The sequence below is a fragment of the Sturnus vulgaris genome, chromosome 4, assembly GCF_052056855.1.
Source record: "Sturnus vulgaris isolate bStuVul1 chromosome 4, bStuVul1.hap1, whole genome shotgun sequence".
Lineage (NCBI taxonomy): Eukaryota > Metazoa > Chordata > Aves > Passeriformes > Sturnidae > Sturnus > Sturnus vulgaris.
Window position 1 is genome coordinate 54,750,916 of NC_142246.1, and position 13,021 is coordinate 54,763,936.

The 13,021-nt window shown below is 43.8% G+C and overlaps 1 protein-coding gene across 4 annotated transcripts in view; it reads right to left on the reverse strand.

Moving 5' to 3' along the window:
* The window catches only part of HERC3 (HECT and RLD domain containing E3 ubiquitin protein ligase 3), a 46,286-nt gene extending 35,452 nt beyond the window's left edge, over positions 1–10,834 (reverse strand). For 2 of the 4 annotated variants that reach the window (XM_088163996.1, XM_088163999.1), the window contains exons 1-3: positions 10,764–10,834; positions 7,594–7,638; positions 6,023–6,280 (exon numbers count right to left, since the gene is read on the reverse strand). In XM_088163996.1, the coding sequence (XP_088020122.1) occupies positions 6,023–6,248 (226 nt within the window). In that variant the 5' untranslated portion in view covers positions 6,249–6,280; positions 7,594–7,638; positions 10,764–10,834. Of the gene's footprint in view, positions 1–6,022; positions 6,281–7,593; positions 7,639–10,457; positions 10,477–10,763 lie in introns of those variants that run through there. The other 2 variants (XM_088163997.1, XM_088163998.1) reach the window with 2 other exon arrangements.
* Positions 10,835–13,021: the final 2,187 nt, after the last annotated feature.

The window sequence follows — 13,021 nt, forward strand, 5'->3', positions numbered from 1 at the left end:
AAAAGGCAGGTCAGGGGTTGAAGAGAGTGAGAATGTCTTGCCAGTTTTTTTCAGCTACCAAAAATACTTGATTTCTGATAAGAAGTGTCACACAAAGTTTGACATAAAGCCTTATTTCCAATACAGTTTAAGGAAGAGTATTGGGCTGTCTGAAGATAGCTAACTGAGTCAAAATCATCATCCACCAAACTACTCCAATCTCTCCTATAAGCTGTGACTCTCAGCCATACTTACTCAGCTTAATAAAGTCACCACTTTTGTCCAGCACAAGCAACTATTCTGACTACAAAAAGGTTGAGGCATCCAGAAAACTTGCATCTATCACCTCCAGCTCCTTCCCTGCCCTTTCCTTTAACTCACCACACACAGCCACCCACCCCCTTGATCCTGACCATATCTTCCAGCTTCAGCATGGGTGCAGGAAAGGGGCCTGTCATTAGTGCCACACACTGTGCCAAGGTTTCATGTTCCTTCCAAGCCAGGCAGGCAGAGAGCCTTTATTTCATTTTCAGGCTTTGATTTCAGCTGCATCTTCAGAAATCCTCTGAAAGGTATGCACGATGCAAGAGTGACAAGTAACAAATACGACAGAAGTAAGTACACGTTGAAGTTGCCAAATTGCCCTACAAACCCCCAGTCAGAAGGCAAAAATCTGGTAATTCTTACTGCAGCTCTACCTTTTGAGGTAAAGAAGCATTGAAACCATCCCTCTTGTCCTCTGTAACAACAGATCATACCGACTGTAAAAAAACTAGCATCTTGCTTCCCTGGGCTCATCCTTGTTTTTACTCTCAGCAAAATGAAATCAAGAGAGGAATCCGGTGGTTCTAATAATACACGTGTTTAGAGACAAGACTTCAGAGCTGCATCTGAGAACACCTTACAGCCGTTTTAGGTGCTGGCTAGATTTCTTTACTGTCAAGAAATCAGATTTTTACTTGTTTAAGCCCTCCTAAAGAGCCTTCTCTTTCCTCAGCGTAGGTTCTCCTAGTCCTACAGCCTCAGAAAATACTGGCACAAGGCAGTTCATATGATCAAGACCACACAAATTTTAAAACAACCCCCACTATAAATGTCTGGCATATTCAAATCCCTCAGCCAGCCAATTCAACACAACACAGGCATATTTAAGATATCTTGGGGAAAGCTCTTCCTTTACTTCTCATTCAACCAAATACCAATTGTCTCTAAATTAAACTCATTTTAAATTCCAACATCTAATTTTAAAATCATTTCGAAGCCCAAATGGCATCAACTCAGCTGAAATTAACACTCCATAAAGCAAATCCACTACAGCCACTAGTGAAGGCACAGCAATCTGAAATAGCTTGGTCAGATCCTGTGATCGATTAGAGCAAGAAGGATGAGTGCAAATGAACATACCCAACTTCTGCAAGGGGTGACCAGTTTAATTACTTTTTTTTTATTTTTTTTTTTTTTTTTACAAATAACATGTACAATGGGTGCTGAAACATAAACATACACAGCTCTTTGTCTGCAACCTGCTCAAAACAAACACAAGCCCTGCCACCTCTCCTCCAGAGGAACCAGGACCTCGTGGGTGACTTCTCACCCACCGGGAAGAGGCTAAAACAGGAAAATCCACACAGACTGTCCTTCCAAGCAGGTGGCACATCTGAATTCTCAGCTGTTCCAGGGTTTATGATTAACAAGCATGCTGCCCTGAACACGGAGCTCTCTGCTGCTGCTATCCTGTGCTGAGGCTCAGGACAAGTGGACTCACATTTGAAAAGAAAGTCCACTCAGTTCAGAGAAATCCGAAAGATCTGGATCACCTAGGTTGGTTGGTTTGTTTGTTCTGGTGGTGTTTTCTCCTGCTTTTTGAAAGAGAATGAACATTATGATATTTCTATCAGCAGCTATGAGCAGATAGATTCCACAATTGCAGTGCTCTCCTGCAAATTTCCACCCAGACAGGGAGTTTTGTAAAAAAAAAAAAAAAAAATCATAGGTTTGTGTGCTATATCTTACCAAACAAAAGGTTTGAGGCAAATTTGGCTTTAGACATTGTTCTGTAGGTCTCTTGAGACACTAATTACTAAAGCCCAGGTTTTCTCACTAGCAGAAGTCAAATGAGGTCTAAATGACTTAAGCAGAACAAATCTCTAGAGCTGAAAACAAGTTCCACATCTCAGACTGAAGCAGGCTTTTTAAAGCTTTACAAACTACTAACAACCAGCTAGTTTTTTCACACCCCTTTATAATTCCACCCAGATCCTAAAAGATCCTTTACCTTAGGTACCTCAGCTTGTCTTTTGTTCTCCAGCATGCACACTCAGATAAAGCACTTATCTAAGAATCATCACAGTGAGCCAAGACATCATGGCAAAGCTGAAGAAAATCAATCCAAGTGAAATTACAAGACTAAAAAAGGCAAAATTTAGATATAATTACAAAGAATTACTTTTTTTTCCCTAAAATTACTGCAGTACAAAATTATTGCTTCCCATTAGAGACAATGTATGTTATCATCTAATAAATTTCAGGAAATCAATGCAAACTCAGACTCGCTTTGCAAAACAGTGGGTTCAATACTTCACTACCAAAATTGCCAAGTTGATTCTCTTAAGATATGGTCAGAGACTCTGAAAACTTCAAGGGCATAACAACCTAAGTGAAAATTAGGGCAAGTCAGACAGAAGCTTTATTAATCATGGTCATGGTGAGAGAATGTTGGAACAGCATTCCTACCCCTCTGCATCCCTGCCAAGTGATTGCAGAGACACAAACTACAGAATGTTTTGGGGAGGAAAAATGATCATGTAAGTATTAACAAAGCTAGATATTCACCCCTAAGAGGGGTAGACTCGCTCATCACCACAATCAAAGAAAAAATGAATCGGTAAACAGCGTGACAATGTGGGAAACTGGCTTGTGGTAGAGCCATGGGAGTGCCACACCTGGTATCACCCTGGTATTATCAAAAGGAGAGAGTTCGAAACACTTAGAAGCAGTTAACTTTTAGGTCAAAAGGAATGTTGTTTTAGTCAGGCTAAAGTTCTTAGGCATCTTAAATATTAATTTTAGCACCTCAGTGTAAAATCCAGAGGAAAGGGCACATCCAGAAAATCAACCTCTACTGACTTACACTCTTTCAGTGGCATGTACTTACCCAGTAATTTCTGTTCCCTGTAGAGGAGAAGCATAAGAATCACTTTGCCAGCTGCTATGCCCCTCTCCACATTACATCCACAAGGTCAGCAGATGTGACCATAAACATAGCTTTTAATTAACACGTTTTCTTTCATTTCAAAAGGTGCCCTCTAAAAGGCTCTTCCAAGAGGAACTGCTGAAACAATTCTGTGCCACTGTTTGACATTTTCGTGAGCAGCATGAATGAGAAGCAAAACTGAATAGTGAGAAATAAAAGGAAGCTTCCTCTTAGGGAAGACCTAGGCAGCGGGAAGGGGACCACTCCACCCCTAGGAAGTCAATGCAGCCTTCACAAGGTTCAAAACCCCCTGCACATTTTCTGTGTCTCCGTGTTAATCTCAAACACGATCAAGGCACTCTGTAAAGCTCTGGTAAGCATTTGTGAAGTCATAGGAGGCTCCCCAGGGGCTTTCTAAAAAGGACAATCAGTACTGTGTCACAGCCTCCTACATCAGGAGCTGGAGCTTACTTCCAGAGCTGGGCAGAGGTCACCCACTTCTAGCTGCCCTCAGGAGCTTGGCAGGATCAAGCCACAGGGCTGGAAAACCAAGAGACCTGAGCCCACACTGCCCTGTCCAGCAGAGGCTGAAGACATACAGCTCCAGGACTTCTGGTTCCTGGCATTTCTCCCATTCTCTACTGCAGACTTCTCCTGACGGGCTTCTCTATCACTTCCAACAGCTCAGGACCCTGTGTCCCATACATGCACCTTCATCACCTATCAGGCATGGCTTCATTCACAGGCCACAACAATGGAAAACAGAAACTATCATCTTTGACAGGCCTTTCTACACAGAAAGTGTAAGGCTGTCTTTATCCCATACAGAGGAAGTGGAGGCGAAAGAGGAAGGCTTGATTCTTCTTATTCCCATTTGCAAATGAAAACTAAGAAATTCTGTCCCCACTGCAGCAAGACAAAGCACAGAGGAGTGTGTGATGGGGGCTCTCCCTCAGTTTGCTGTTACCATAAAGGCTGCTGTGACTGCTCACCCTAAGCTAAAAAGAGCAGCTGCTCCTTGCTTTACAGCACATCCCTCCCACCTGCCCTAGCCAGCAGAAATCCCACTGCAGCCACAGCCAGTAATGCTATCCCATTTCTCTGGGATGGCCACAAGCTCCTCAGAGAGCAGCACTGCAGAACCTTTTTCAGAAAAAAACAAAACCTATAGGATAACCGGAACTTTGTTTCACATCTTGGTGACAGACCTTAATTTAAAGGGTAGAAGGAGGGCACTTAGGATCAAACACAAAGAACCTTTCATTTCTATTTCAAAATCTCAGACCGGCTCTCTTCTACAGGTCTAGCTGAAAGCAGGATTACCTTGCTGAGAGAGGTCTAGACTTCATCATTCAGGATTCATGAAGTCCATCTCCAGCTCTGATCTACTTGCTGTGAATCCTCCATTTTCATCATCAGCTTATGCTTGTTTAATTTAAAGGGTAAAACAGTAGCGTAGCCCAAAGATGTTTCTCAGAGTATCTTTGCACCACTCAAAACAGTACTGAATTTCTGGGGCCTCCACACTAGTCTTGAGCTAGCTGGGTGATGTGCAGGATGAGGTATCCTCAGCAGTTTGAGCTGAATATTCACTAGGCTTGGCTTCCTTTTACCCAACATCTCATTTATTCCAGGGCCTAAATTTACAAGTCCTCAGAAGACATGCAAAGAGAGGACTTATGCACTTCTGCTATTCCCAGTCTCTTTCAGTAATTGTCTAGAAACTACTTGTAGGAAAAGCAAGAGAGCAGATTCAAGGTCAACTCCTCTAATCCATCACCCTGGTCATCCAGCATCCAACACCTGCCCACTCATTTTGAGAGAAAGAGACAAAAGACACTGACAGAGGAAAGGAGGAATAGGTTCAGATTTGCACACACTGCATGAGGAACTGTGACTATTCTGCAATCACCTTCTCTCTTTATCATGCAATAATAGGTTACACTAGAGAAGAACCAAGCCCTACAGAGGGTAGCCTGCAGAGTCTGAGGAATTTTTGCTCTAATTACCCACAGCACAGGACTGTTATATTAATGGAAACAGAAATACCTGTATCTTTACCACATGCCAAAATCAAGAAGTTAATAGAAGGTAAACTGGAAGGCCAACATTCAAAAGAGTCCAGAAGAAAGCCTTCAGGGTTTCTTCCAAGAACAACTTAAAATTAAATCACTCCTTCACCCTGGGAAGGAGAGACAGCAGCTACCTGTGGTTCGGCACTCATGAGTTCTGTCCACCAGAACACAATAAAGAAGATGCAGTGTGAGTCTGGGGAACACAACACTAAAGTGACCTTTTTTTCAGATTAAGAAAGCACAAAGGAGTGAAGGCACCAGTTAACAAGGAATTCTGAAATGGGGAAAGAAAATTTACAGACCTTCTTGGCCAAACACAAGTTTGTTCTCCGCAACTATAATCAAGATGGATCCACTTGTATTCTTTGGTGTGAGAAAACTCCCAGCAGCAGCTGAATAAGAGTGGGCATAACAATGCAGTGCAATTGAAAAGAAAAAGCAGAAGACACTCGTGACTCATAGGCCTCTCCTCCTTTTTATAAAGAGACAACATAATGCCAGAAAACAAAATCTGCCCTGAGACCATCTGCACTCGCCTCTGTTTTAATGCATTTCCCAGGCAAAGTGAGCAGACCTGTCTCCTCACCCGTGCTGCTCAGCTTTAGCTTTCCAGAGCCAGCTAGTGTTATTCAGCATCACTACTGTGTTATGTGACACGATTAACAGCTCTGCTGGCTGCTCCAGCTCTACAGCAATCAGCACAAAGCAGCTTCCATAATGCTCTCAGCCCACCAGCCTCAAGACAGTTGGAAGTGCATATAAAAAGCAGACTTACCTGGCTTGCTTCCTTCACAGTCGTGTCCCAGTTGACCTTTGGTGTTCAAGCCACAGGTATACACCTCTCCATCTTCCAACAGAAACACAGAGTGGTTTCCTCCACATGCCACCTCCTTGACATTTCTGTCATGGATGAACCCATACACCTGTGGTTCAGGAATGATGACCTGGAGGTTGCTACCTATCCCAGGTTGTCCATAAGACGAGTAGCCCCAGCATAGCATTTTCTCTCTTTTCAGCAAGTCATGTATCCTTCCTGGGCAAGAGAAACAGAAGAATGAGTGTGAATGAAAGAAGTACACCACAAATGATCCTACAGAGATCCAGCTGTTCCTAGCAGGAGGTGGAAACAACCAGAAAAGGCATTTCCTGCATGACTGTCAGGTTTGTGAACTGTCAGTAAACCATTACACAGACAAAGAGCAATCAAGACAGCTCAGCTGTGGTACTGAATCAGCACCTTCATGCCGTGGCCATCTCCATCTGTGAGGCAGTAGAAATGCTCTGAAGCCCAGGAAACTGAGATTTTACATTGTGAAAATTACTCTCCTTCAAAAAGCAAGCATTAAACAATGCCCCAAGCCAACTATAATGCTTTTTCAGACTAACAGGTCCAAATCTGAACTTTGAGAGTGTCACATTTGACACCACTTCTAAGTAAATCTTTAAAAATTACCTCCAGCGTGGTTAGAGTAGACCTGAACAGAAAAACACAGGTATTTGTGATGTACTGGCCAATGCAGAAATGTGTTATTTCTGATAAACACAGATTAAGGAGTACTTCGCACAGTTGAATACAGTCTTGCAGCCCAAATTTGTGCATGCACACACACTGAACACACACACACACACCCCTGAACTGCAGCAAGAATTACACAAGAAGCACGTGGAGCAGCACATTGACAGCTTGGCCCTGAGAGCAATGGACAGGTCACGTTGACGCAACTTGCCAGCAGTCAGGTGCTATCTTCTGTGCTGTGCTCAGTGAAAGTCAGGGATTTCAGAGTGGGGTAACACGGGAAGGGAAAAAATATAGCAATATAAAAGGTCCAAGGAATTACTTGGCTTTAACTTGATAAAGACAACAGGATGCTAATGCATAAAAGCTGGGGAAAGAAAAGTACATACCATAAGAAGCATGTGAAAGATTTTCCTTTGTCACTCCTAATCTCAATAGGTTTGGGTTATTTGTTAAGCATGCTATACTAACAAGACATTGAGAACTTCTCTGATTGAACAAGAAGCTAGCTAAAGCTTTTTTTTTTTTTTTTTTTTTGCAAACAGAAGGAGAAAGAAGATTAGAAAATGAAAGATCTGAGACATCAGTCCTAGGACACACCATGCCAAGTTTTAAGCTAAGGCAATTTGCAGTAGCATTTACTAATATAGCACAAGATAGAAAAGCAAAAGGTAACCCCTGAACACCCAAGATTCCTTCTCCCACTCTGAGCAGACGGGAAACACATGCATTCAGTTTGTTTCCAAAACCTGGTGCTAATTCAAGCGCTAGGTATTAGCAATAAAGCTTTTCTTAATCTAAGCCCTAAGCAACGAGTGTTCATCTCTTACCCTTTGCCTGTCAGCTGTGGTCACTTCCACTGAGGCACGACTGAGCTGGAAGGGGAAGGGAGAGGATTGGATTTTCCAGTTAGTACTTCATCAGTGGTGCAATTTCCTACCACAAACTGTTGACTAGGATCTCTTATTAGGTGCTCTAAAGTAATGCAGGACCCTGTTTATCTCTAGCAGCCCTTACAGCATAATTCAGCTCATTCACACCCACATGTGCTTATCACTCCCAGCTCCAAAGCACACGGAGAAAAAGCAGGAGGTTACAAGGCTCTCCCTGGGTAAAAAAAGCAGGAGCTTACAAGGTTCTGCCTGGTTAAATCAGTCATGGTGTAGACTCTGTACTTGGTTGCCCTAAGCACAAAAGCCTGATGGAAGACACCCTCTATGCTGGCTACGCTAAGAATAGTAATGCCGTGGGACACAAGTAAATTAAAGTGTGTGCATGTGCTTTAAATGTGCTTTATGCAGCTACATTTAGAGCGAACTTCATGTTCTATCACACCACCGAAAAAACCCAAACTAAAAATGCATGAGCAACATCCTGAAGGTGGCAGGGAATCGTTTCAAAACTGACTCTGGAATGGCAGAAATCCGGGACTGCCATTTCTCTCAGCCTGGGGAACTGCATGTTACAAAGACATAAGCAGCAATCCTGAAGATCGAAAGATCACATTCCCTACTAGGATAAATAGATATTGCCTCTGAGCTGAAAAGATTTCACCAGTATACGACTTGAACTACAATGACATTGTACCACACAAATATTAATTTGGGATACCTTACAAAAGGGTACCTCAACACTCTGCTCCCTACAGACTAGTCATCCTCCCTAGTGCTAGTTTCTTTTAAAAATGCTAAAAATACATTAATTACTTTCCTTATGTTCATATTCCACATAAGAATTTGCTGCTAATGGGCAAGGGGATACGATGTGATTAGTAAGAGATGGGTTTTTTTTCTCCAGCTAAGACACTACTAGAAACAGGAGGAGTTCAAACTCCCAGTAATCCATATATACACTCGGGTGATATTTCAGAGTTCAAATCTCCATTCATGCTAGAGGCCATATTTTCTGCTGCTCCTCATATTTAACAATCCCTATACCAGACACAGAAAATCTGGTTTTCACTAGCTTTTTTTTAATCATCTCTATCTGCCCCCCCTCATCTTCCAAACATTTTGCCAATGAATCTCTGTGCAGCTCGGTTTCACAGAAACAAATCAACACTTTTCAGGGGAGAGCAGAGCAAAAACCACAGCCACTCACAGTTTGAGTGTACAGGTACAGGCAAATATTTCAAATGGCCTGGTGAATTTACTTGTGTTGAAGACATTTTAAAAACCATAACTTTAAGACTATTTTTTTCTCCCTCTTAAAAAAAACCGCTGGAGGCCTTAATACATTATATATTCAAATAAGAGCTGTGTCCTGAAACACAACGAGACTTTAAATGACAATTTCACACTCTGCTTCCAATCTGGTTAAGGCAGTTACTCTTCTTTGACAGTAGCAGAGGAAGTAAAATTGCATGTGCTGCTGCAATCTACCTCTACAAACTGCATACATTTCTCATGCTAAAACAATTACATAAAAAGTTTCTAGTGTCAGCAAGCACTAACAGACATGTGCCTGCCCATACACATGTATATATTAAATATATGATTTATATTCACTTAGCTGAAATTTTATATAAGTGATGAATATTCCTAGTATCCAGCTCAATACAGCTTAAAAAAGCTGAATTTTTATATTCACAGGGAAAACCCTTAGGGGAGAAGTTTCTCTTAAATGCATCAGTTAGGGATTAAAGCTCAGAGTTCCTTTTAAAAATTGGATTGCAAAAAGCACAAGAACTGCAGTACCCAACCACATCACCTACTTCTGTTCTTCAGAAATCCCAACACAGCCAGCTTGGTATTCATGTTTCAGAGCTAAGAACAGATGCAATGCAGTAAAACCAGACATTTGCAGAGATTCCCCACATATAAAAGAAGGGGGGAAGATATAACATCACATCCTCAGACCCTGGCATTCCAGGAATAATTCATCATCAAAACAGCAAAAGATGTACATACCACAGCTAGAGCTAGGAAAACCTCACACTGTGAAGAATATTTTGAGGAAATTTACTGTGGGTGGAAGACCCACCCTCTGCTATAATAAGGTTCTGCTGACATACTAAGTATATATCCTATGGTGAATAAACAGCCCCGGTGGTTAACGCTGCATGTATGATCATGACAGGATGTATTGTGTCTTTTTTCTTTTTCTTTTCCTCTCTCTTTTCAAAGGCTCTCATGCCATGCACAGTCTCTCCTCAAAATCACACAAACATATTCTAAAGCCATTTCCACCCTGCGTCCTTTCTGGGAAAGTCACCTAAGTAAATACCACGATTGCAACAAACAACACTCAAGGCTCAATGCTCTCTAAACAAAGAGATCTGCCAACTGGCAGAATATGAATAAACAAGTTTTTCCTTCCTTCTTGTTTGTGAGATTTCAGATAACAAATGTGTTTCTTCTACCAGCATTGCTCAACAATGACGGAATTTACAGCCTCTTTCTGCCACTAAGCCTCCAAGCCTACTTTCTTCTTCTTTTTGCCTCCGTTTCAGTCCAATTCAATGTTACAGAGCAAGAGAATACAAGGTGTACCAGCAAATGAGTTAAAGCAGGAGCAGAGTATTTCCACTGCACAGCTGCGTGCCCTCAGAGGGAAATACCCGCACAGAAAACACATAAAAATAGATACCTAAAATCAAATATGACATGCCCCCTCCCGGCCCCCCCCGCGCCATCACCTCCATTTTGCAATCCCAGTAAAAACACCGCTCCCTCCCTGCCTTCACCCCGGACACCTCGGGCTTCTTGCGGCTGCTCCCCACGCCCAGACCGGCGCTTCCCGGCGGGCACGCACCGAGCCCGGAGCGGCAGCAGCTCCGTGCCCGGCCCGCAGCCAGGTGATGCTGCAGCAGCGGCAGCAGCGCCGAGCGGCTCCTGCCGCAGCCCCGTGGCCGCCCCGGGCCGGGGACGCGCGTCCTGCGCCGCGGAGAGTGGCGGGGGCTCCGCCACGCCCGAGCCCCGGCTCACCCCACGCACGGGCTCGGTACCGGGACCGGCAGAAGCCCCACCGCGGGGCTGAGATGTCCCTCCCCAGCACTCACCGCCGCTGCCGCCGCGGCGACGAGGAAGTCCCGGCCCCGGCCCCGCCGCCGCCGCCGGGAGTGACGCGCGGCGCGGCCAATGCGCAGGGCGGGCCCGGCCCCCGGCGGGCGCGGGGCGGGCCGGGAATCTCCTTTCCCCGGGGCCGGGACACGGCGTGGGCTCCGGACTCCCGGCTCCCGGGGGGGGCCTGGCCTTCCCAGCGGTGCCGAAATGCCGCGGGAGCCGGGGCGCGGGTGGAGCGCTAGGGAGAGCCAGGGAGAGCTGGCCCCCGCCCGCTGGGCGGCCGGGCTTTAGCCTTGCAGATCAGTAGGCGCTCTAAACGCAGTAGAAACCAGCGGGCGAAGTTAAGCGCATTCCAGAATTTAAGCTGTTCTAAATGAAGGTCTCAAGGGAAAGGCGGCTTCCCAGTGTTTGCAAATGAGTTAAGCACGAAATGTCACTTTCTAATAACAATAGTCAGTTTTATTCCCCTAGCCTGTTTCTTCTTCATTTTATGTGGTCTCTGGTCACCTGGCAGGCTCATTTGTTTAGAAACTCAAATTTTATACAAAGTTTCAACCTCAAAAAAAAAAAATTGTTGTCAAAATCTCAGTTGAGAGAGAGGGGAAAAAATAGGCCAATGAGCAAGCAATTATGTAACTCCCAAGTACTGACTTTCTGGTTTTAGTGCCATCTATTAGAAAAAGACTGCGCTTCATAAGAGCTATGTACAAGCTGGATCCCATTCAGACCACCAAAATAACACTCAATATTTGGAGCAAACTTCAGAAAGATGTTTGCAAGGGCTCAGGATGGGGGGAAGAGGTCTCTAGGTAAGTCCATTGCCCACAAGTATTCGTGGCCCTTATGCTACATCTCTGCCAGTTTGCAGTGTTTGTGCTTTTAGCAGAAAATATGTGACAGATCAAGTAAAAAATCAGTTGCATTTGCATGGATCATGCGTGTTTAGAATCAAGAGCTACTCCAGTTTAAAATTACTGATGTAACATCTTTGGCTTAGCCAGTGTTACAAGCAGCTTCTACAATAACTGAAAGCATAGATAGAGGAAAACATACTTTTCTGGGTTTGTTTTTGTTTCTGTTTTGTTTATTTCATCGTCTGGAGACCTTTGCAAAATAGAACGTTTCCCTTTACACTCTGTTCCCTCTATTTCTGATTGCACAGTCAAGAAGGGGAAGGTACACACAGACAAACAAAAAAATGTAAAAAAAAAAGAAGAAAATGATGGATCGAAGCCTGGAATGTGTGTGAGGGAGCCAGGAGTCCGTTGTTGAAAACAATGTTTAACTGGTTATATTTCAGCTTCCTGGAGAACTTTAAAGGTTGCGCTTGCATTTGTCTACAGGTGATGCTCAGCTCAGATGAGTGCCCTAAAAATAAATCCTGCTGCAGATTCAATATATACTTTTGCTGCCTGCGTGAAGCCTTTTTGAACTCACAGCTGAATGTGATGCTCACTCATGTTATATTCTCCTGCATGTTTTATAACGGGCACTGCTTGAGAAAATGTAGACACAACCCAGTGTCCAAATTAATTTCAGAAAATTAGAGAGGACTGCACTACTCTGAAATTCTTTATATAAGAGATATATATACACACACACACATATATAAAAGCAGGGATTATTTGAGGACAAATTAAAAATAGCCTTGAAAGTGACTCTGGGCTTTAATCTCCCATGTGACGTTGCATCATACATGATGAGAAGGAAATACCTTCAGGCTCTAAATAAACCTATTATCATTTAATCTCTAATGGGTTATTTTGAATTCCAAAGAGAATACATCTTTTGTGCACTTGCACAGCACAGAAGACCACTCTGGATTTCCAAGTCCTACCAGAGGCTAAGGAAACCATAAAAAGAGAAACAACAGCCAGGAGCAGGCTGATGAAGAACAGCAGGCTAAGCTGCCAAAACAGAAATCTGTGGTGGTGTGGCAGCATCAGCTAGACATGAGATGTGGGCAACAAATTGGGTTTCTGCCAGTTCCCTCTTTCCACAAAAATACACTGGAGTGGTGCCTTCTTCAGAGGATGTAGGCACCCCTGTGATAATCCTGTTTGTTCCAGGGGGATGAGGGGGACAGGGGTTAGGTCTGAGCAGGCCACGTCCCCTCGCTCCCCTCTGCTGGGAGCTGCCATCCTCTGAAGTCCTATTTCCCCTCTTGCCATCAACACTCCCATGCCATCTGCTTTCCTGTACTGCCCGGGTGCTTGTGGTGAATGCTTGATTTTATTTTCTCTTTACTAATTAC